The following is a 22,594-nucleotide window of genomic DNA, read 5'->3' on the forward strand; positions in this document are numbered from 1 at the left end:
ACCTGCGGTTAAAGTGTCTTCAGATATCGGTATTGTTTGTAATGGTGGGAAATTTTCAATATTAAATATAAATTTAATTATTTGCAGCTTGTTGTGTGTGTTATTTTAGTGCTTTTTTGCCTGTAGTCTTTGAAATGTGTGGAAAGTTTGACTATTTTATAAGGTATTATTATTATCAAATGAGATAGGGACACAAAATACGTGCACATTTCAGCACAAATATAATCGTAGAATGGAGTAAGAAAATCTGTGTGCCTTTGTAACAGACTAGGACAGCTGTTTGGTTTTGTTTTGTGTGTTTTCTATGCCAATGACATTTTTTATGTTTTGATACTGTTAGATACTGTTCAATGAAATTGCGACCATACATAGTAGGTATTTTAAGCCAATAAGTATGAATGAAGATGAGTGTAGGATGAGTGGCGCGATCTTGTAGTCTTGTTAGTGACTAAGGCCGACATTCCTTAGACACAGCTGTTAGGGCTGATTTTAAAGCCAGGGCCATTTATTGGTCCAAAATTATTTATTGGTCCCAACAATCAAGTTCACACTTTTAGGATCGAATCAGCGACCTTTTGATAAGCAGGCGAGCACTATTACAACTCAGCTATTTTACTTAAGAGTTGTTTGTTACAATTTTTTCTGAAGATTTGCTCACTCATTATTAGCTCATCACCCTGCCCAACCACTTTCTTAATGATTCTATCTAAGTTTTCTCTGGATTTTTAAATTTGTAGGTTATGTACACTGATTTTACAAAACATAAGATTCTTGCCTCAAAATATGTGATGAGTAACATACACCACGCAAATCAAAGCATTAACATTTAGATTACATGTAGTTTAGTTTTGTACATGTGAAAAATTTGTGAAGTTCTACAAAAAAATCCAAACAAATATAATCAAAATAATCATGACATTATTTTCATTTGCCATGATTAATTTGATGATATATAATGGAACCAAAGGATACAATAACAAAAATAAATTAATAAATTATTTGAATGGTTTATTTGTATAAATAATTCATTCTTTCAGTTTTTGAGATACATTTTCATTTTTGTTGAATTCCTCATATAGTACTTCATTGTTAAGTTAAATATGGTTTTTTTTTAATCTCCCTTTGCAAACATACCAGTACTGGAGTACACACATTGATCAAAATATTTTTAATTAGAAAGGTTGGTTAAAATAAAAAAACAATGGTTCCCAAACCATTCACTTATTACATTTCCAATACTAACCCCCAAATGTCTGTAAACAGCTGTTTTCAAAGTGCAAAAGTCAATATGACAGTACAAATAAACAAACAAACAAAATTGTACACAATTAAAATTGACTTGATACCTTCTAGCATTTAAAACACTTGTGAAATCTAAGTATGTTTTCATACTATTTATTGTTACATGCAGTTCTAATGTTGCTTACCCTAATAAAATTATCTAATAGTGATGAATGTAAGAAAAAGGAAGATTGTTCAACACAAATTCAAGGGGCAGCTTGTTCCCTATGTACAGGAGATTCTGAAAATAGAAAATGCTACTTTCCATTCCCTGAACGATACCTCATTGTTGGTAATAAAAGGTGTACAGAGAAAAAAGCTAATGTTTGTGAAACAAAAAACCCCTGTGAAAATGGTGGAACGTGCCAAGACAAATGGAAAGGGCTTTACTTTTGTGAATGTAAACCAAACTATGTGGGAAAACACTGTGATTTAGAGTACAAACATCTCGGCTTGTTTCACCTGTACGAAATAGATTTTGCAGATTCAATTGCAATGTATCAACGCACAGTTGTTAACGTAATGCTTAGTTTGACGAATGAAGAATCACCGATTGATGTTCATTTGGTAACTGAGGATGGTTATTTTGATAATATGAAAGTATCAACTGAGCAATGTGGTCCTTCTAGTTGTAATTACAAGTACAAATGTGAATTACGTTACTTGTTTTTGCACAATCCGTATGTTGGCGACGACACTGGCTTTCTTTACTTGGGTAAAAATGTGTTGGGATACTTTACAAAATTCCAAATAAAAGTTATTCACAAAGGAACAATTATTTTTGCCAGTGAGTTTACAGTTTTTGTAAACTACCCTGAAAATAATTTTTGTGTGCCTACAATTAAACTAAGAGAATGCAGTCTGGATTATAGAACACCCACACTTTTTAACAAAAGGTTGCGAATTGATTTAAGCTCTTCACTGATAACCCTACCCAATGGTAATAGTATAGATGTGTTTGAAGATGACGGAAATAGGGAAATTTGTGGTAAAAGTTTGAAAAGCAATTTTGCTTGGAACATTTGGCATTTGAGGACAAATCCAAAGGTTGTAAATGAAATCGCTTTGCAAACGTTTCAAGAAGCATCAATAACCATTAGACCGTTAACTGATCTTTTGGATTTTGGTCCATACAGAGTTGAACTGGAAGTTACAAATGTATTTAACGGGGAAAAGTCTTCCAACTTTGCCTTTTGTTATTTCGATATAAACAGTTTACCATTAGAGCCTGTCATAGAAGGTGGCAGTGAACGCAGCATTGCTGTGAACAAAGGATTGTTGCTCAATGCTGTAATTTCTAGAGATCCGAACCAGCTTCGGGGTAACGAAGATATTACTACGAAATGGAGCTGCACAGATTTACATCACACCCACAGAGACGTAAGTAACATGTGTAAACCGGTAGTTTTGAAAAGTGATGAAAATTACTTCATCCCTGCGGCACGGATGATGGAAGGAAAATTCAACTTTACTTTAGAGATTTGGAGTGATATTTACAATGAAAAAGTCTGCACACAATGTGAAACCGCAAAGCTGCATCAGTTTAGCTACCAAATTGTAATAGTTACGAATAAACCAAATCCCCTGATTTTGTGCCAAAGGAATTGTGGGAAAACAGTTTCCGTCAGCTGTAAATTAACACTGAAGGTATCGTATCTCGATAATGTCGATGAACTCTCTTACCAGTGGACTTGCAGAAAAGCTAGGAGTGGAGAAATTATATCGGTGAACTTAACAGATGATTATGATCCCTCATACATATTTCAAATCCCAGAAAACATTTTGGAGAGTGGAACTCGTTATTTTGTGACAGCTACAGTCAAAGTTAACGGGGAAGATTTATCAACAAACTACTTTTTCAAAACAGACCCCTTTAACTACTCAGGGAATTGTTCAGTCAACCCTAACGCAGGCATCAAGGGAGCGACTTATTTTGATATAAGTTGCTCAGCTGTTAAAAAGGAAGTTACTTTTGAATTTTACGATAAGACATCAAAAGAAGCAACTGAAGGTTTTTATGTTAATGGAAGAAGGCTTGGATCATCAAATGAAGGACAACTGAAAGCAGTTATACTCACTAGGGGAGTAGTTGTGATTTATATAATTCATGGCTTAAGGCGAGTTAGTAGGGAATGTGAGGTTAATCTCATAGACAACCAAACACAAAATGACACTCTGTTGCTTGGAATACTAAATAGTTTTTATTTGAAGAATTATCTACTTTCAACACAGATGCAGTATGTTTCATCTATTCCCGATATTGTAAAAGAACACACAGATAAAAAACGGTTGTTACACATTTTAATTCAATATCTTGTTCGTGCCAAAATTCACAACACTGATGATGTAAAACTTAGTTCCTTAACTCTTTTTAACATCTTATCCAAACTAGGTGAAGGTAATATAGATTTCACATTGGTCCACGAAACTCGAGGACTGATTTTCCGTATTACACGGACGTTGAAGGAACTACTTGAAAGTGAGATAATTGACACCAAAGAAACAACAGAAGTGTTAGAGGTAATCTTAAACATTTTGGAGCTGTCAGTAAATGTTGATGGTGAAGAAATTGATTTGTTTGGTAAAAATATTGACGTTGGAAATTATCTCTTTTCAACACGTAGTAGTATGCAAATGGAACAAGTATTCAATGATATTCAAAACATTCTAAAAACTTTACAGCTAGCAGGTTTGCCACCGACGAAAATTTCTTCTGCTAATAACACTTTTGTGTTTCATGTTCTAGAGGAGGATCGAAAATATAACTTGAGCATTTCAAAAATGTTGGAGAAATATTCTGGTTTCCCTCTGAAGTTCTCATCAGATTCCTTGAAGCGATTGCAAAGACGTTTAAAGCCAGATGAAAACTTTTCTATTTCCATCGGAGTTGTAAGAGGAACTGTAATCAAACTGCCCGATAAATCTACTGTTTCTAACATCCTGATCGTTTCTTTGAGTAAACGGTCTAAAGACAAGATAGTTAAAATAAGAAAGATTTCATCTGTCATAGATTTGGAGATGTACGTAAATGATTCATGGCCAAACGTTGAGAAAATTGTTCAATCAATCCAATTAGACCCTCTATCAAACGAAGATAGTTTGGACTCGCAAGTTTCTGTGCATAGGTTTGATCCTGTGCCAGGAAGCAAGATATCTGTGCTTTTCTTTTATCCTCCTACAAACGTTCCCTTGAGAGTTATCATTGTAGAGGACTACAGACCGACTCATCAGATGATGATGTCGTTGTCAAGCCTAGTTACTGAACAGTCACCGTACTATTCGCCAAGAATAACAAGGACCAAACCAAATAAATTCTACTACATGGGCGTACTACCTGAGATAGGAAAACCATTGACTGAAACCACCAACTTCACTTACTCTTTCAGTGTTAACACTACCGCATGCGTTTCATGGGAAAATGTGAAATGGAGTTCCTCAGGGTGTAATGTTGGACCAAACACCAGCGACCATTGCATCCACTGTCAATGCAATCATCTGTCAATATTCGCAGCAATATTTCCAATTGCTCCCAACCGGATAGATGTTGTCAACGACATACAGCTTTTCATAACAGTTCAAAGTAATCTTATTGTTGTATCTGTAGTAGGATTTATATTTGTCTCTTATTTGGTTTTATCTGTCTGCGCTTATTTTCTAGATAAAAAAGATAAGTATCTTGGTACTGTTACCGTCCTGGAAGACAATTTTCCTGGTGACACAGTCCCTTATATCTTAGCGGTTTGTACGAGTTCTCGTTTCTTTTCAGGAACATCGGCTAACGTAGGAGTTAGAATTATTGGAGAGCTGGCGATCAGTCGTCCTCACATCCTCAAGAGCAAGTATCAAGTGCTAGGAAGACAATCAGATGATTGGTTTCTGATATTGTGTTCTAAACCTCTCGGACTCATCCGTTATCTTCACATATGGCATGACAATTCCGGGACGAGTCCTGGCTGGTATTGCAGCAGAATCCACGTTTTCGATGTAAACAATCGTTTGGAGAGCTTGTTTATAGTCGAACAGTGGATTGATCTGAATGTGACACATCATCCAGAAGCTCTAGTTTTGCCAGCCAGTAAAGATGAAATTATTGAGATAAAAAGAGTATTGAGCGACAATGTTTCTGCAAGCTTTAGAGGAGAAAAGTTTATCACTGGGATATTTACACAACATCCGAGAAGCATTGTGAGGAGAATACACAGGGTAAATATTTTCACAAGTAGCTTACTAATCGCTTTGCTATCAAACATCATGTTCTACACAGGTGCAAAAAAAAATGTTCAGACGGATGATTACAAATTTGGAATAAAAATGAGAGATTTATACATCAGTTTAGTGACCACTGGTATAATAGTTGTAACTAATTTCATCATATGTTCCCTATTCAGAAAGAGCTATCGTTATGTCCTTAGTAGTAATCACAGTTTGTTGTATTTGAGACAAAGTGAATTTGCAAAAGAATTTCAAGAACATGTACATTGTTCCCACGAAGCAGTTTTAGGATCAGCAGATAACAAGGGTAAAAGTACACGTGTAAATAAAATATTAAATTTTATGGTTAAAATAATGATGCAAAATCAACAAACTGCTCCAGCAATATTACCACAAGGACAGTCTGTTGTTGAATCTAAAAAGATTCAGCTTATAATAACTTGGATTGTTTGTGTTTCAATTATAGTTCTTTGCATGGTCTTCATATTGCTGTATGGTCTTAAGATGGGATCCACAAAGAGCAAGGAATGGCTCACGTCCGTTCTTATTTCATATGTTCAACACAAAGTAGCTGTGGAGCCTCTAAAAATTGTTTTACTGGCTTCTATGTTGACTGCAATATTGGGCTATATAAACCCTTCTCATTATCGAGCCACTGAAATTGAAATCCAAAAAATACTTTCTGATATGAAATCTGTCGATCATGAACAACTGATCAAGAACAGGGAACACAAGATGTACACTCCTTTAGGTGACAAAGAGCGAGAAAAACTATTCAAGAACCTTCTTAGGTTCAACAGGTTTAAGAGAATGTTTCAAATATTTTTGTCTTTAGTTTACATATTTGTTATAGTCACAAACATTCACCAAATAAGGTCTTTCAAATATTTGAAAAACAATTATTTAAAAATGTTTTTGACCTCTTCCAAAAGTGATTCTAGTAAGAGGTTTTTTCATGTGTATGATGTTTCTGAATTTAATAACTATTTGGATCAAACTTTTGTGAAAATAATTTACAGCAACAGATGGTATAACGGGTGGCTTCTCTTTCCTAACGACAGCTCCAAATATCACACATCTGATTATTCGTGGGTGACAGTCGGTGCGCCATTCCTCAGACAATTACGAGTTTACCCAAGTCCTTGCCACAACATTACTCCGTCCGCAACCAGCTGTTCGCCTCGGTGGAGTTCTGAAGACGAGGATAAAAATCCGTACACAATCGGATGGGGTGTTGTTTCTTCACCAAAAACAAAAGAAGAATGTGTTGAGTCCCCGTGGTGTTACGTTTCACCAACAGCAAGCTGGATGAAAACATACTATAGGCTTCAAGGTGTATCCGGTTTAACCTACAACAGCGGTGGGTATAAAGCTAAGATCGGACCGTTGGTGCATGAAACTGTAGCGAAGATCGCAGAGCTGGTGAATAACGCGTGGGCAGACATGTTCACCAAAGTGGTGTTCGTAGATCTCACACTGTACAATGTAAATCTCCGCAGTTTCAGCCAAGTTACACTTATATTGGAATATCTAACCACAGGAGTATCGCTGAAAACTGCTAGAATCACGTCTGTAACAGATTGCAACGGGGTTCAATTTCAACACGTAGCTTTTATCCTAATGACATTGTTGTATTCTTTTGAAATTTTCTGCCGAGTCAACTATGAAGGATTTTACACTTTCTTCTCAGAAACACGAAGTATTTTACTTGTGGTGATAGTAATTCCAAGTGTGTTTGTCGTTGTAGTTTTCTTAATCCACGTTTACGACTGTTACACATACAATTTAGAAGACATGTACTATGTGAAAGAACAAGACTATTTTGACTTTGACCTATTCTGGAATTTTCATAGCAGTATTATTTTAAGTCTTAGTTTCTTCTTGCTTCTCGGTGTTTGGAGAGTTTTTCTTTTGTTACCAATGTCAAAAGTGTTCCCAATGATTTACAGTTTGTTCAGGGTTTCACTTAACAATATATTTTTCCTTTGCACCGTGACACTAATAAGTTATATTGCATTGTGGCTAATCTATCTCCATTTGGACATGACAACTAGTAACAGAATTGTGAGTTTAGTTGTTTCTCAAAAACACAGTGAATACCTAGCCGTGGAATCAATAGTGTTTTCAATCATCAAGTTTTGCACCGTAATGTTGATATCAAGTTTTTTCATCACCATATTTATTAATCTCAATTCAAATGCACGCTACTTGAGGTTAGAGAAGAATCGAAGAATGAGTATTTTATAAAAATGTTCTTTTAACAATAATTTTGATGTAAATAAGTTGTCAATAAATTTGTAAACATACTAAAAAAATATTTATAATAGATTAAACATATGTTACAGTAAAATTGCACAAAACTTGCATTTTATGAAATTTCCAATGATTTATCAAATGTTTACTATATGTTAATATTATTCAAGCAGTTTGAGATATACCGGTAATTGGTAATGGAAAAAAAAGAATTACAGATGCTTTACCATCTGTACTAATATAAATCTAGGGTCTCTCTTTACAAACAAGATTTCTATTGTACCTTTTGTCTCAAAAACAAGAATAATTCAGATTTGACAAGTTACTTACATCCTTAGATAAGAAGCAAAGTAGTAGATCAAGGCTTTGAATACTTGTTTGTTTATTAAACACACGTTTTAATAATTTCCAAACCCAAGGTTTGTTGCTTTTAAACAAATCCTTACTGTAATTAAATTAAAATTATACCTTTACAACAATTAATTAACATCTTGGTCCAGGCTGTTAAGTTGTTGTTGAACAGGTAAAGAAATAAAACACAATCTTAACAAGTTCAATAAAGTTTTTTTATACAAACAAGTGAACCTCGAAGGGTTCGTCATATTTACAACGTGGAACTAATGGCTGTACGCAGGTCCGGACGTGAACACAGAGGGCCTTACAACATTAACTATCCAATACACATTGAAACTATTTAAAACACATCGATAAAATTTCAACAATCACAACATCAATGTTTTAATCACAGCAAGACCAACCTGTAGAAGTTAAATGCACACGTATGTCGGGATCAAGCAACATTTAATTGCCAAGTGCCTTGCAACCGAGGTAAATTTGTAAATTAAACAAATTAGAGGATAAAATTGAGCATCGCTTGGAGTATAACTAAGTCACCTAGGATTTTATGGACTGATTCATTCACTAAAATAACACAGATGTAAAAATTTTACGTAACGAGTTCAAAACATACAAAGAAGTTTAGCCGTTGAATTTCAACACAAATAAAGGCAACTATACACACGTTTACATAACTAGTTATCAACTCAAGGACGCAACATTGTACATTAAAATTGTGCATTCAGATCATTTAGGTATAAAACTATGATTTAGGTGATTTAAAATTTTGGCACAAAATATATTGCCAAATGTGATTTCCTATAGCCTCTAATTTGGACCACAAATATTGAAATACATACCAACAGTCAGTGCTCTTAGAAATTTCAAATACATATGTATAGTGAACATCAAATCCATGTAAAATATGCTTAAATATTAGGCATTACATGAGTAAACAATCCACTTTATGAATGAAGTACAACTATTTGAAAATAGTGATTTAAAATGGTTGATTAGGTTATGTGTTTGTACAAATGATAAAGTTTGAAGATTCAATGTTGGGGTTTTAAGTAGTGAAGTATAGTTTTCGAATGATGAAATTGGCCAAGTTTTGCTTGTCATTCGAAAAGGTTCTTACGTCAAGTATAAAAATATTATCCTATTCCATCGACATTCACGTTTATCCATAAATATATACATTTTTAATGGCATCCAAGCTAAAGTGGAGTAGGTACAGTATTACAGTTGTTTGCAGTGATCCAAGAATTTTACATTTAAGTACTGATTTGGAAATTAAACAAAATTTAGGCTGATAAAACTGATAATTTGCTAAATTCTTCATAAACAAATGAAAATTATTTAAACTATTTCGAGCTTGTTATTCTACTAATCCATTGAGCACCATTACATCAATTAAGTTCTAAAACTATTACCCATTATGAATCTGATTCCAACTAAAAACTATTTCACACCCTTAAATCTAGGAATCCTTTAACTCGGCATTTAGCATAAAAATGTAAATCTTTCCAATACTAACCAAAAATGTTTAAGTCCATAACAAAACATTGGGCTTATAACTGAGAACAATTCATATTAAGTATTTTATACAACTAAATAGCTTTTAGCAAGAATTTAAGTTTACAAAAACAGTTAAAGCAATAAATAGGTTACTATTAAAATTGGGGTTTAGGCCGAACAGAAAAAAATATATAATTAATCAAACGGACCAAAGTAGATGTCCCATATAAACACCATGGTTGCCATTCAAACCGAGGCTTTAGAATCATGTAAATTGTACAGTTCTCAATTAAACCTAATAGGATGTACCTACATGTTCGAAGTTCAGTTTCAAGTATTGCAAACCGTTATTCACTCTAACAAACACATGCATTAGACGCCAAATCTGAGTGTTTTTGCTCATTTAATGAGTGTGCACAAATACACTTGTTGCATACACAAAATTAGTATTTATGTACCCAACAATGCAATTATGCCTAACAATCGGATGTAAAAATAGTGAAACTTTAAAGAGCTCTCGTAGATTGATAAAATCGCCTCTAGGTGCTGTTGAGGACAAAATAAACAGCTTATTGAGCAATATCCAAAACAGCACTTTTTATAGTGTTTAAAACAGAAAGTCCTGGAACAAGTTGAATCTCATGGCATATAGGACTTCTACCTTAAGACACCGAACTATTCCGAAAATCATCACTGTTAAACTAAGTTGGAAAACGTAAATTACAATCACTGCAAGTGATACAGAAGGCAACACTGATGCTACCACAGCTGTTCTAAAGAGCAGACTAGAGTTTATCAGGCAGAACTCAGATTGGAAAACTCAATGAACACTGTACTGGAGTGGGGAAGGACTCTACTCCATCTTCTTCGTACCTCTGGCCGACCATGCCACCATGAGGTTGCGTGCAAACAACAACGAGAATGAATGCACTTGCATGGCCAGCATGATGAAAGCATACCACAGGAGAGCGTACGGGTAACCCTGGTAACATAAAATATTTGTCACGTGTGTTATGAAAGTGATGCTTAGGAAACCTACCTTGTACAGACAGTAGTCACGATTATTTGACTTTTTTGTATGGTTACAAGAGCTAAAATATCCATCTATGAATGACTGCCCAAATAATATAGGCCTAACAGGTGGTTATAGATAACTTTTTTTACAAACGATTAAAACTCATGAGAAAAAGCAAACTTCAGGTGTCTATATTCTTGACCATACCATACCCTACTGACTTGCTCTTTGTTTTCACACTATAAAATGGGGTTTATGACTTGTGACTTAACTTTTTTCACACTTGTTTAAATAACGCTTTACCTTTTACTTGACAAATTTTCCAGCTATCAGTTGATTTTATAATTACCCTACAGTAATCGAGATTCTACTGGAATGAATAAATTCAACTGACACATGAATTCATCTTTCACTAGGTACTAAATTACTTACCGGTACAGTTTTAATAAACTCAATAAATTAGCCTAGTCATTTTTACAAATCTCTATTGAACTAAGTTTCATACAAATAGGCCTAATGTGTAATATCATCCAAAAATAATAGACTGGGCATAATGTTTCTTCAATTTTAATGTTTGATTCTTTGTGTGTTTTAACAATTAATGAGCTTGACTTTATTAGAACCAATATCTTGATTCAAAATCTTTGTAAATAAGAACTATCCTATATTGCAGTCCCATTACCTACGTCTTTCTGCAACATCTTTACTTATCATTTACATTAATTATTGCAACTATCTTCTGCATTTCTCAATCAATCACCTAGTCTGAATTTATAGATAAAGCACACACCTGCCATAGTTGGATATCCTCAGTGTCTCCGGTGGTAATATATTGCCAGGCCTCGGAGAAGTAGTAGATGGCAGCGTAAAGGATGGGTCCGAAACCAAACACACAGATTCCAATCATGTATCGCTTCATGACTACGATCCTGTTCTTTCTAACTGCCGCCAGACCCAGAAACGACAGGAGCAAGCTTATACACCAAATGTATTCCCATAGTAGTGGCTATGGAAGAAGAAGACAATATTAGCCTATATATTTTTAGAGGACAATTAGTTTACTACGTTGTATTAATGTAGATTTATCTTTTTTAGTAACAGTTCTAAACCATGATTAACTGAATGAATATATAGCAGTTGATTCTAAGTTCAAACCTTCTTTGAAAATATGTTGAAATAAGATAATGTGCAAATCAAAACAACTATGCTTTAGCCTAGTTTCACCAATTACAAGATTTTTTTTATTCCGAAGAGAGGTATTAATTTTTAATGACAGCTGATATTTAAGAAAATTATTGTTTTCCAAGATCTAATTTGAGTGTTTTATTGTGATTTATTTTTTAGTTTAACATCTCACCATCACCGCAACAACATCAACAATGGTTGGTGGATTGTGGGAAATTTGTGTCAGCTGTTTTCATTGTTGAACAATCTTTCGCTACAAACAGAAATATGAAATTTGAACTGGTTAGGCACGCCGTAACATGCCACTTAAGGTTTTCTTAATTAAAATAAAATATTTTTCTTACCTTTGGTACTGCCAGTTCTTCTATTTCAAGAATGAAAATATCAAGTCTATCGAGAATGTCCGCAGACAGTTTGGCGAGCATCGCAAAAAATAATAGGTAATGGAAGAAAATGCAGTATTTTAACCGAGACTTGTTTTGAGCACTGAAACAAAATCATTAATAGAGTTATCTGCCATGGATGAATAGGACATCAACAGGGATATATGATAAGTTAAGCAATGAAGTTAGGAGTAACATGCTATAAAAAAAAACAAAAAACATGCTGTTATGAATGACTACCGCCAGTTTATCTCAGGAAGACCAAATTAATTTTGTGATTGGTAGGCCTATGGATTAACTTATAGCTTTTTAAAGTCAAATCAAGTAGATAGGGACCTACCGTAATCAAGGCAGGTAAATTCTGCCGAAATGAGTCAATATCGCCAAGACACTAGTGTCGGGTCGGGAATTCACAGCCCACATCCTAGCTCTAATAGTGAGGATCTTTCAAAATGCTGATCATCAGGGATTTCATCACATCAATAATCAACAAGTTTACCACCTCCAAGAATTAATCAGTCAGCTGGCAGAAACCTCTGAATGTTGTTTCACGGTCACACTCAATTGCAAATCAAATGCTTCGCTTTTCCACTTGAGTATGTAGGCCTACTAACTTAATCATTGATTCAGATTTATATTGTTTATAAACCACAAATAGCTTTAAAGAACCATAGCTTAAAAACCTTGCCTAGTTAGAAAACCATAAAGTTAAAGAATTTTTTTATTTAAAAGAGGAATGTATCTTAATTTAAATAGAAACCGAGTGTTGTGTGCTGTTTTGTTTCTCTGCGTGGAGAGTTTTAAGAACTGAACTTAGTTTCCAATGTCACAAGTGGAAAATGATCAAAAAATGCTACGCTAGGATTTTAATTTACTGATTTATGTAGGTTTGATGATGAAAGTTATTAAGTTGGTAGCATAACTTATGTTAGCTAAGGCTTAAGTAGGACTACCTACATCTCAATGGTTGAGTTATGCCTAATTTACATCTAAGATTCAATTTCACAGTTTATTCTAAATGATGTAGACCTTAGGTACCGTAGCCTCTTTGATAGTGAGTTAGGTGGCCAACAAATTAAGATAACTTGAGATCTGATTTCCTAAATAAGGTACCTTAACTTAAAACATTTAATTTTTTCCAGGACCATCAATTTTTGAATGAGTTTGGGTTGAACTAGATCCATTATAAAAACTAGGGTTAGTTTAAGAACAGTCTGTAAAAAATAAACAAAACCTTGAGGGGTAATTTAAAATAACCTAACATGCTGGCCTAGATGGAAAAATAACCTCGCTTTTCAAGTATTTACCTGATTTGATATTGTGCTGCTACCCTTTGTCTGTGAGCAAAATCAGTGCCGTCAGTTCCTGCGGCCATAGGGCCTCCTTTTGAAGCCATTTTACTTTTTCAATAATACAAATACAATTTTCTAAAATTCTTGAAACCAATATTGAAATCTTCAGCGACCCATCAGGTTAGAAAATAGATGTTGGTTCTTGGTTGTTCTGGTTCTGGTTGAATCGTTGAATGGTTGGCAAGCCCGTGGTTGAGTTGAGTTGAGATGAGTTGCGTTGTTGGAAGGTTGGCACTACTTGGCATTAGTCGAGTTGGCAAGTGCTGCTTCCAAGGGAGGGAACGTGGAAGTATTTGACGAAGCGGAGGAGGACACTTCAAACAACTTTAGTCAGCTGAGCGTCTAAATATGGAATCATCCAATGATTCAGTTGACTTTTTCTGAAATAAATTACTTGTATTGCAAACTATAAACTTTTAAATATCACTCTTTTCCATTTAATTTTAATTTTTAAAAAGCTAGAATATTAGATTAGTTGTAGTATAATTGTATTTGTACATTCTTGACAAAGCAGTTCTACACTTGTAAACGATCACTTTTAATTCGGTTATACCAAAACATAGTCCCTTGAAATTTGGCATGTTTAAGTGTAATAAATTGATATAAAATCTAAAATACAATTAAAACCATCTTGCCCAAACATTTAAACCGGTATTATTTGCATTGAGAAGCTGCAGAAACGTTGAATACTATAAATTGTGTCTTTTGTTATTGTCGCGTATGAATACTATCTAACCTCTCTGCCCTAACCTCCTTTCGCGCTTGCATCCATGATGTAGAAATGTGAAATGCTTATGTGATTGTGTAAAAATGTGTCCGCTTTTGTGTCAGTTTGCGTTTAAATTCAATAGTTCGTAATTTTTATCGTGATTGGAGTCGAGTGATGAGTGCGTCATGGTGTCCAGTGAAGTGTTTTACAATTATTATAGTTCCAAAATAAGCATTCTTTGGATGTTGCAGTGGCGGGGTGTTGGCAGCAATCGAGGCTGTGCCTAACATGGCTGCAACGCAATCTGAACCCCAGCAAAATGAGGTGAATCGGGAAAATGTGCAGCAAGAACAGTGTGTAACTGAAAACTCTGGATTACAAAATGGAACAGATAGAAATAGTGGTCGTAGCTTAGTTAGATTTGATGGTGCTAATCCTAAAGTTAAATCGTCAGGACAAAATACAGTTTCTGCCGAAATGAGTCAATATCGCCAAGACACTAGTGTTGGGTCGGGAATTCACAACCCAGATCCTAGCTCTAATAGTGAGGATCTTTCAAAAGCTAACCATATTGAAAATAAACAATTTTCTCATGTTGAACAAAGTGATCCCAACTTTGTGAAAGGTTCCCCTGATAATGGGAACCAAAGTATGCCTGGATCTTATGGATTGCCATTTCCCCAAAGGAGTGGTTATCATATTGAACATTCTAGTGGGAGTCCTTTGCAACCTGGAGGAGAAAATAGTATTCATCAGCAAAATTTTGGGCCATTTAATCCTCAAATGAGACATGCATATGCTACCTCTAAACCAATTCCGGGGCCGGGGACACCTGTACCTCAAAGACCTGTGAGTACAAGCCCAAACTTGGGATCTCCAGGTAATTATTCTCCTCATCTACAACAACAACAACGATTTTTATCTGGGCAGAGCATATCTCAGCCCACAGGACCTACTCCAACCTTGAATCAACTTCTCCAGTCCTCCAACCCTGTGCATCGATATCAGAACAGTTATGTAGACTATAGTATGGGGAAACAAGGAGGTGAACAGAGCCAAGGAAACATGCCGTATAATCAAGCGTGGCCGCCTAGACCAATGGGTCCGTATGGAGCTCAAGCAGGCCTCCCGGGATACCGGCCACAACCTCCAATGGTGAGTTAATCATTACTTATCTTTATGCCATTTTTTATTTAGGCCTAAGTTAGCCTTTTAACTTAACATACCTTAGGCTATAACTTGAGCTACTAAGTTAAGTTAGCCTATGCAGTAGCCTACCTAACTTACTGTAAACTTATTGAGTACAGTCCCTCAAAACTTAGGCCTTGATTTAGGCCTGAGTTAGCTTATTTTTCAAAGGCTGGTATTCATTGAATGAAAAATGTTAGGTCTAGGGCCTACTTAAGTAGGCCTAGGCTACATATTATTATTATCAACTTGGTGTGTTACGTAACTTTATTATCGTATCGGATAGGCTTAGGCCTAAAGTCTTAGTTTTCACACGTTTTAGTATTATCGGATCGATACCGTTATTTAAATATTGAAAGAACATTTTAAATGAGTCAATACCGTACCGTACTAGGCTACATAGGTCTGTTTTCAAGAAAACTCTCCCAAACTCAGCTGGTAAGTTAGTTAGCGAAGTTTTAGAGGTGCAGGCTAGTTTTGCTTCGTAACTTAAGGGGTGTCGTCCCGCCTATCTATCCTATCCCATGTCAATTTCTTCAAAACTTAAGGTAAACTTAAGTACCTACATTTTTTTAAGTTCGGACCTGGAAGGTCCGGGAAACAGACGTTTAAGTTAACTTGTAGGGTCAGGGAAAGTTTTGAAAAAAAGCCGCAAGTCAGGGAAGAACTTAAAAAATAATGTTAAGCTAGGCTAAGTTAAGTCTGGGAAATTTACAAAAAAACTTAGATACCTAGATAGATTTCTAAACTTTTTGGATAGGTCTAGGCCTACCGTAAGTTACCTAAGTTATATTGAAATGATATTAGAGCCTAAGTTTAGTTGCTGAAAAGATAAGTTCTGAAAAAACTGCGGTGTGTATGTATGTAATTTTTAACCCTTAATTTGACAGCGTGCCAATATTGGCACATGAGGATTCAAAAAGTTTTCACGTTCGCCTGTTAACTTTTTAATTCCAACAAACGGTGTCCAAAGGTCCTTTGCCTATTGCTATTATGGTGTAGTGCACTATAGTGGATGATTTGGAAATTACTATCACTTTAGACCAACATATAGAAAAGGAAGTATGGAGGCTTAGTGTAGAAGGTTAGTAAATTACTTCTTATTTCAATATTTTAGGCTGTTTACTTATATATCTAAGTGATTTGCACAGATTAAAGATGAGAAAACATAACCCAGGTCAGTAATTAGCTTAAATATGAATATTGATTTTTTTATAAACGAAACAATTTGAGTGTGACAAAAATGGCACATTGCCAAAGAACCAGGAAACAATGAAAATTTTTGGGCGTGCCAAAAATGGCACATTATCAAAGATGCAGTTATTTTTTTTAGTTTATTGAGTGGGCCTAAAGTGGCACACTGTTTATAAAACAATGAAAGGTATTTATATTTGTAAATGTATGTCTCTTATCTCCACAAATTGTAAAATAAAAATGTTTTTTTGAGGAAAGATTTTTCACTAGGCTGTTTAGAAAAGACTTTGGCTTTACAACAAATCCCGACCATCCATGGCAACAAATATCTACCAAAAAGAGTTTTATTTCCTGCTGAAAGTGAAACTTCGTATATGAAAGTTGACTGTGCATTCCGATAAAGACTTTGGTACTTACAAATATTTGTCACCGTATCGACATATCGTGGAATAACGCATTGCTGCTACGTTGAAAATTATTAAACTGAAAACCAGCAAGACAATATTATGTCACTAAAGAATTTTAGTTATGGGTTTTTTGAATCGCTAACCAAAGAAAGGAGTAAAAGACAAGCTCTAAAAGACAAGTATTTACTTCTTCTAACGCCAGCTGCTCTGATGTATGTTGAGGATGTACGCTTTGATGGTGTTGGACACTACCCTTTCTTTGCATACATCAAGAGGTGGATGCAGGTTTTGCAAAAACAAAAAATCGTCGATAGAGTGTTCAAAGTGCAATGCGAGGCTGTAACTGAAAGAAAATAGCAATTGTTTTGTGGGGTTTCACCAAAAGTAGATGACGTTTCTTGATGGACATACTCTAATGAAATTTCAAACGATTTTCCTGATGGGCATGACTATTGAAATATCAATAAATTATATAATAATGTATTTTCTATTGTTGTCACATAGTTTTGTTTAGGTTTTACAAGTGTATACATTTTAGTTCATTTTTTATAATGATGTTTATACCATTTTATATGGGATTGATAACTTTTGTGGAGAAATTGATTTTTTTATATCTTACATATAATTATAGTTATACAATTTTGATATCCAATATGTGATAATGTCGACTTATTCAAACCCTAAAGTTTATTTTTAAGTGCTATACAGATAAACTTGTTGTATTTAATTCAACATAAGATTCCTAGAGAAATCTCCGCATCTTTGGCAAAGTGCCAAAAATGGCACACATGAAAAAATTGTGAAAAATACTTATAAGAATTTTAAAATTATTTTTTTGACGTTCCTTTGGACCCTTTTGATTGAAATATTGCAAGGAAAAAGTAGTTTTCAAAAAAAGATTTGTTTGCCAAATTAAGGGTTAATTAAGCTTAGGTACCATTGTTTTTGTTTTATTTTTAGTGCTGTCCAAGTAGCCTAACTTATTTAGAATTTGATTTCTTATTTGGTATTGTATTAATTAATATCCCCGCGACAGAAACCCTCAAATTAAGCAAATTTCCATTTACCTGGCTGGATTTCTAAAAGATTCCTTTAAAATTATTTCCTATTCAAATAAGGTTAATTTTAAAAAGTTCATGGGTTTGTTGCTACAAAAAATATAATAAGGAGTGGTTTTTATTAAAATCTTTGAATAGATTAATATGAAATAATGAAATTTGTCAAAATATAAAAAGTAGCTACAGTACTTAAATCGGTCGCCGGTCTAGATGTCTTATCATGAGACCTCTGGTAATAGCTTGTCCCCTACAGACTCCCTCTTATCCGGTATCCTCGGGACCGTAGCCAGTCTGGATAACAAATTTTCTGGTTAAACCGACGTCCCCAAAAGCTTGTTAAAATGGACCGTTTACTTGAATGCATAGGCCTACTGTATTTGACTTAAATTTAGGATCCGAGCATTGTATTTAGACATGTGATCACTGGTCCCAAGTCTTTCCCACAAGAACAGTTGTTTTAGTACTGGCCACTTCTTGCCAATCTAAGTTAGTTTGGTTAAACCGATATGCTGATAAAAATAGTCCGATTAAAGAGATGTCATTTCCGCTGAGTGTAGTCTGGTTAAAAGGTGTCCGGATAAAAGGGAGTGTAGGCCTACTGCATGGGAAATTCACTAAAATGAGGTGTTTGGCAGCTATGGGGATGGTGGAGGCAGTTTTAAATAAAAACAAGTTGTTTTTTAACTGATAAATACTTAACTTATAAATACCGTACCTAAATATTAAGAAAACTCAATGTACCTGTACCGGTACCTAAAATATGCCGTGGTCAGGGAAATTAACTGAAATCGGTCAGGGAATTCACTTATAAGATATTTTTGTGGGATCCTTGTTTAGAGTTAGGGATCTAACTTTGATGTTACTGATAAGAGTGTACTATTTTAATGAGTAGGCCTTTAAGTTAATTAAAGCTGGTAACTTTTTGATTGAAGACAGTTTTGATTGATTTTTATAATAATTTACAAAGTTCAATAAATGTTTTTAAAACTGTAGACCATTCCTATAGGCCTATATCGGAATATTATTAATGGAAAAAGTGCAGAAAGACTTACAGAAGAACATTATTTTTTATTGTTTGGGATAAAAAAAAAATGTAAAACAAATAAATATAACTTTAATCAATAAAATTTAAAAAGCTACTGATTAAAAAAATATAAAAGATTAGGTACCGTAGGCCTACCTGATCAGTATTTTAAAAAGTTACCAGCTGTAGGCCTAATTACTCATACCGGTACTCTTTTCAGTAGCCTAACATCAAAGTGAGATTCCTAACTCTAATACTGTACTTTTTTTTAAATATGTTGAAGAAATTAACATGGGATGGATAGCCGGGACGACCTCCCTTAATAAGCTACAGAACCGTCGCAAGGCTAATAACCTAGTTGTATCAAAAAATGTTAATGTCTTAGGCTATTAGTTATACCTAGGCACTTGCCTAATTTTGTGATGAAATCAATTTTCAAAGACACCAATTAGTAACTTATCTATCCTCCTTTTTGTGAGTTGTAAATGGTAGCCTAGGCTAAGGTAACTAAGGTTTACCTCGTGTCAGTTTAGCGTTATGTAAGTTAAGCTAGGTAGGTTTTATCACCATTGGGGTACTACAGTAACATTCTTGATCCCTGGGGGTTAAAATATTCTGTTATTTTTACTTATGCAGGTCTAATAACTTATTTTTATTATCCTTGTGACCTTGAAAGGTGACTGGTTTCGATCCTCATGGTTGATCATCTTCTGGGGAACGTCTTCATCTTTATTTCATTCTCACAAAAAGATGATGAAAAAATATTTGATACATTTTTGACGACAAATGGGCAAGGTGGAGAGCGTAAAAATAGCCAAAACTGCTAAGCTGATCAGTTAAAATTGAATATTGGTCTAAGTCAGAGTTACTTTTCTTTTTTTTTCTTTACACGACACAGGAGTAGAGTCTAGACTGACAGCTGCATGCTGGTGTCATTGTCTTCTTGTATCCCTACCCCTAATCTTTCTTATCAGGTGTAGGACTATGCTTTTGTTTGTATCCCTCTTTGACTATTTTTATTGCTGTATCGGATAGTCCTATATTTGATGCAAAAAAGAGCTTGTCGTTCAATACATTTTGCGGTCCTGTTTTACGGTCTTATTGAATTCCTTAATTTTTGTCATGATTGAATGGCCCTTTGTTCCATTTATTATTTTTTTTAAGCTTGGGACAAAGCCATCATAAGTTAAGCAAAGTATTCTTTTGGATGCGGGGGTGTGGATTTTGAATAACGGAGCTCAAACCCCAGACCGTGTCTAAGTTTGTTTCTGTCGGTTTTAAAGCACTAGACATTTTAAATTCAGCTTAGGCCTACTAAGTTATTGTATTTGCTTGACTTCAATTTAAATTCATATTTTTATCATAGGTCTATTTTGTGAATAGCCTCTTTCAGTACACTGTTCTTAAAACTTACCATCCTTCCTCGGTATGTGATCACATAAATTAGTGCAGCCACCAATCTTAACTTCCGCATTTCTTGTGTCAGCTTTTAACTGTGATATTTTGCAGAGAGCCATTTCGATAAGATAATTTGATTTAGGCAAAGTGGTCCAAATCTGGAATCTTATTTGCGAATGCGAATGGTAACAAATCTGGAATCTTATTTGCGAATGGTAACTTAGGGAATGATTGTAAAGCTTTTCCAACTGACTCTGTGATGCTGACCGCTAACTTGGGCGAGTGTTGTTATTAGACACTAACGACCCCAACGATTAGCCCAGTATTTGGTATGATTTATTTTGTGAAATTTAGCAGCAGTGTGTAGGATAGGCCTTTAGCGAAATTGAAATATTTCAACATCTTTATTTAATTATGATAGATTATTTTAAAAACACTTTTTTCCTCCATGTTTCATTAATTGATGGAATGTCTATCGTACTTTTTTTGGAAAAACTCCTTATTTCATGCGGGAAAGGGAATATTGTGTTGTGATAATTTTCTTGGCTATATATACTACCTATCTTAATTAACATGGGCGCTGACTTCATAGCGATATTTTCCTTATTGAAAAAAAAAATAATGTAGGCTACAGTAGAATCTTGATTGATAACAAGGGTCATTTTCAAATCCCCTTGAAATTATTTTACCCCTAATCACATATTATTGTAAGAGATCCAATGATTCCAATTCTTGGGAGCCTATCGTGTTACATGCGATACAGTAAGAATAAATCTAAGATTTTGTATGGTAGATTGTGGTACCTACCTACCTTCAAAAAGTAAAGTGTTATTACACATTTTAATTTGGATTCCATCTTTAATTAAAATTATTGTTGTTTGTTAACTATATTTTTATATCCCCAGAGCAGGTTGCAACAAAGATGCTACAATAGATGGCAAGTTAGTTGCCCAGGTTGCTGATTGTTTACTTGGGGAAGATTGGCGAACAATAATCCAATGTTCAGTACGAAATCGTGCAATCAAATTATTATATTGTTCGTAGACCAACCGTTTAATAAACCCACTATAAACCAAGCGAGCTACAGCCGTGGCCAAGATCGGAGAAGCGGGTTGACACTCAATCGTACAGCCAAGAGCATTTAACAAGTTTACCAGAACGATTTCGGCGCTCTATGCCCCTTGGTAAAATTAATATAAACATATACCAACGTTGCAAACACCTCAAGGTTGGGGTCAGTCTATCTATACAGTTAGCGTTGGCAGTTTAGTGTAGGCTGTGTTTTTACTAGTTGGTGAAAGTAAAATTAAATGACACAGCCTAAAATAATAAATTGACTTAGTTTGCAGTTTAGTTCCATTAAAACTCTCACTTACACATTGTGTCACAAATTTTCCGTTTTTGTCGTCTCTTTGTTTTTATCTTTGTAGCATTTACAAAGGATAGGCTTGGTGTTGATTGTGATAATTAGGTTTGTTTGGTAGTTTTCGTTCTAATGATAGTGGATTACGTACACAAATTGTTATTCATGAACAAGTCAATCCTATTGTCAACTACGTCCTATTTGTTTTTTATTTGCCAAGGATTAATAAATTAAAGGCAATAGATTATTTACTTAGGCTACTAACATTGGTGCAGAAATTACTATAAATATTTTCTTAGTCCATTGGAAATAGTGTCAACATATTTATAATAGCCTAGGCCTATAACCGAAATATGAGAAATAGAGCATAAATTGAGCTTCTATTTGGAATTGTTATGATTAAAGAATGGCCGAAAATTTTGTTTCTTAACAATGGAAAATCAAATTTTCTTCATACACCCTGGCCCCTCCTGTACAATACAATACAATATGTATATCACGGGACTCGGTTGCACCTTCCCTGACTGACACCGCCCAAGATCTTGCCCCACCAATTAGTTTTGTAAGTCGGTGCCCATGTATATATATCAAACAAAGGGGGCTGTCTATAGAATGTTTACGTTAGGCTCTACAGTGATGTAGCTGTAGTTTATAATATCCTAGTTAGGCTTAGCCTAGCTTCCATGAATAATTAGTTAAATTGGTTTTTCGCCTAATA

The 22,594-nt window shown here is 34.6% G+C and overlaps 2 protein-coding genes across 5 annotated transcripts in view; one reads left to right on the top strand and one right to left on the bottom strand.

Annotated features, from left to right (window-relative positions):
- Positions 1–8,290: 8,290 nt before the first annotated feature.
- Positions 8,291–13,674, bottom strand: LOC128993317 (protein jagunal-like). Its single transcript, XM_054417133.1, has 4 exons — positions 13,491–13,674; positions 12,145–12,286; positions 11,406–11,621; positions 8,291–10,582 (listed from the first exon to the last, which is right to left on the bottom strand). Exons 1-4 carry the CDS (start codon positions 13,577–13,579, stop codon positions 10,454–10,456), a joined length of 576 nt encoding a protein of 191 aa, XP_054273108.1. The 5' UTR covers positions 13,580–13,674; the 3' UTR covers positions 8,291–10,453.
- A 635-nt stretch (positions 13,675–14,309) lies between these two features.
- Positions 14,310–22,594, top strand: part of LOC128991539 (trithorax group protein osa-like) — a 105,868-nt gene continuing 97,583 nt past the window's right edge. For all 4 annotated transcript variants that reach the window (XM_054414514.1, XM_054414515.1, XM_054414516.1 and 1 more), the window contains exon 1: positions 14,310–15,399. In XM_054414514.1, the coding sequence (XP_054270489.1) occupies positions 14,533–15,399 (867 nt within the window). In that variant the 5' untranslated portion in view covers positions 14,310–14,532. The remainder of the gene's footprint in view (positions 15,400–22,594) is intronic.

This window comes from Macrosteles quadrilineatus, unplaced genomic scaffold (genome assembly GCF_028750875.1).
Source record: "Macrosteles quadrilineatus isolate MER2022 unplaced genomic scaffold, UCM_ALF_1.0 Scaffold_4__1_contigs__length_99947679, whole genome shotgun sequence".
NCBI lineage: Eukaryota > Metazoa > Arthropoda > Insecta > Hemiptera > Cicadellidae > Macrosteles > Macrosteles quadrilineatus.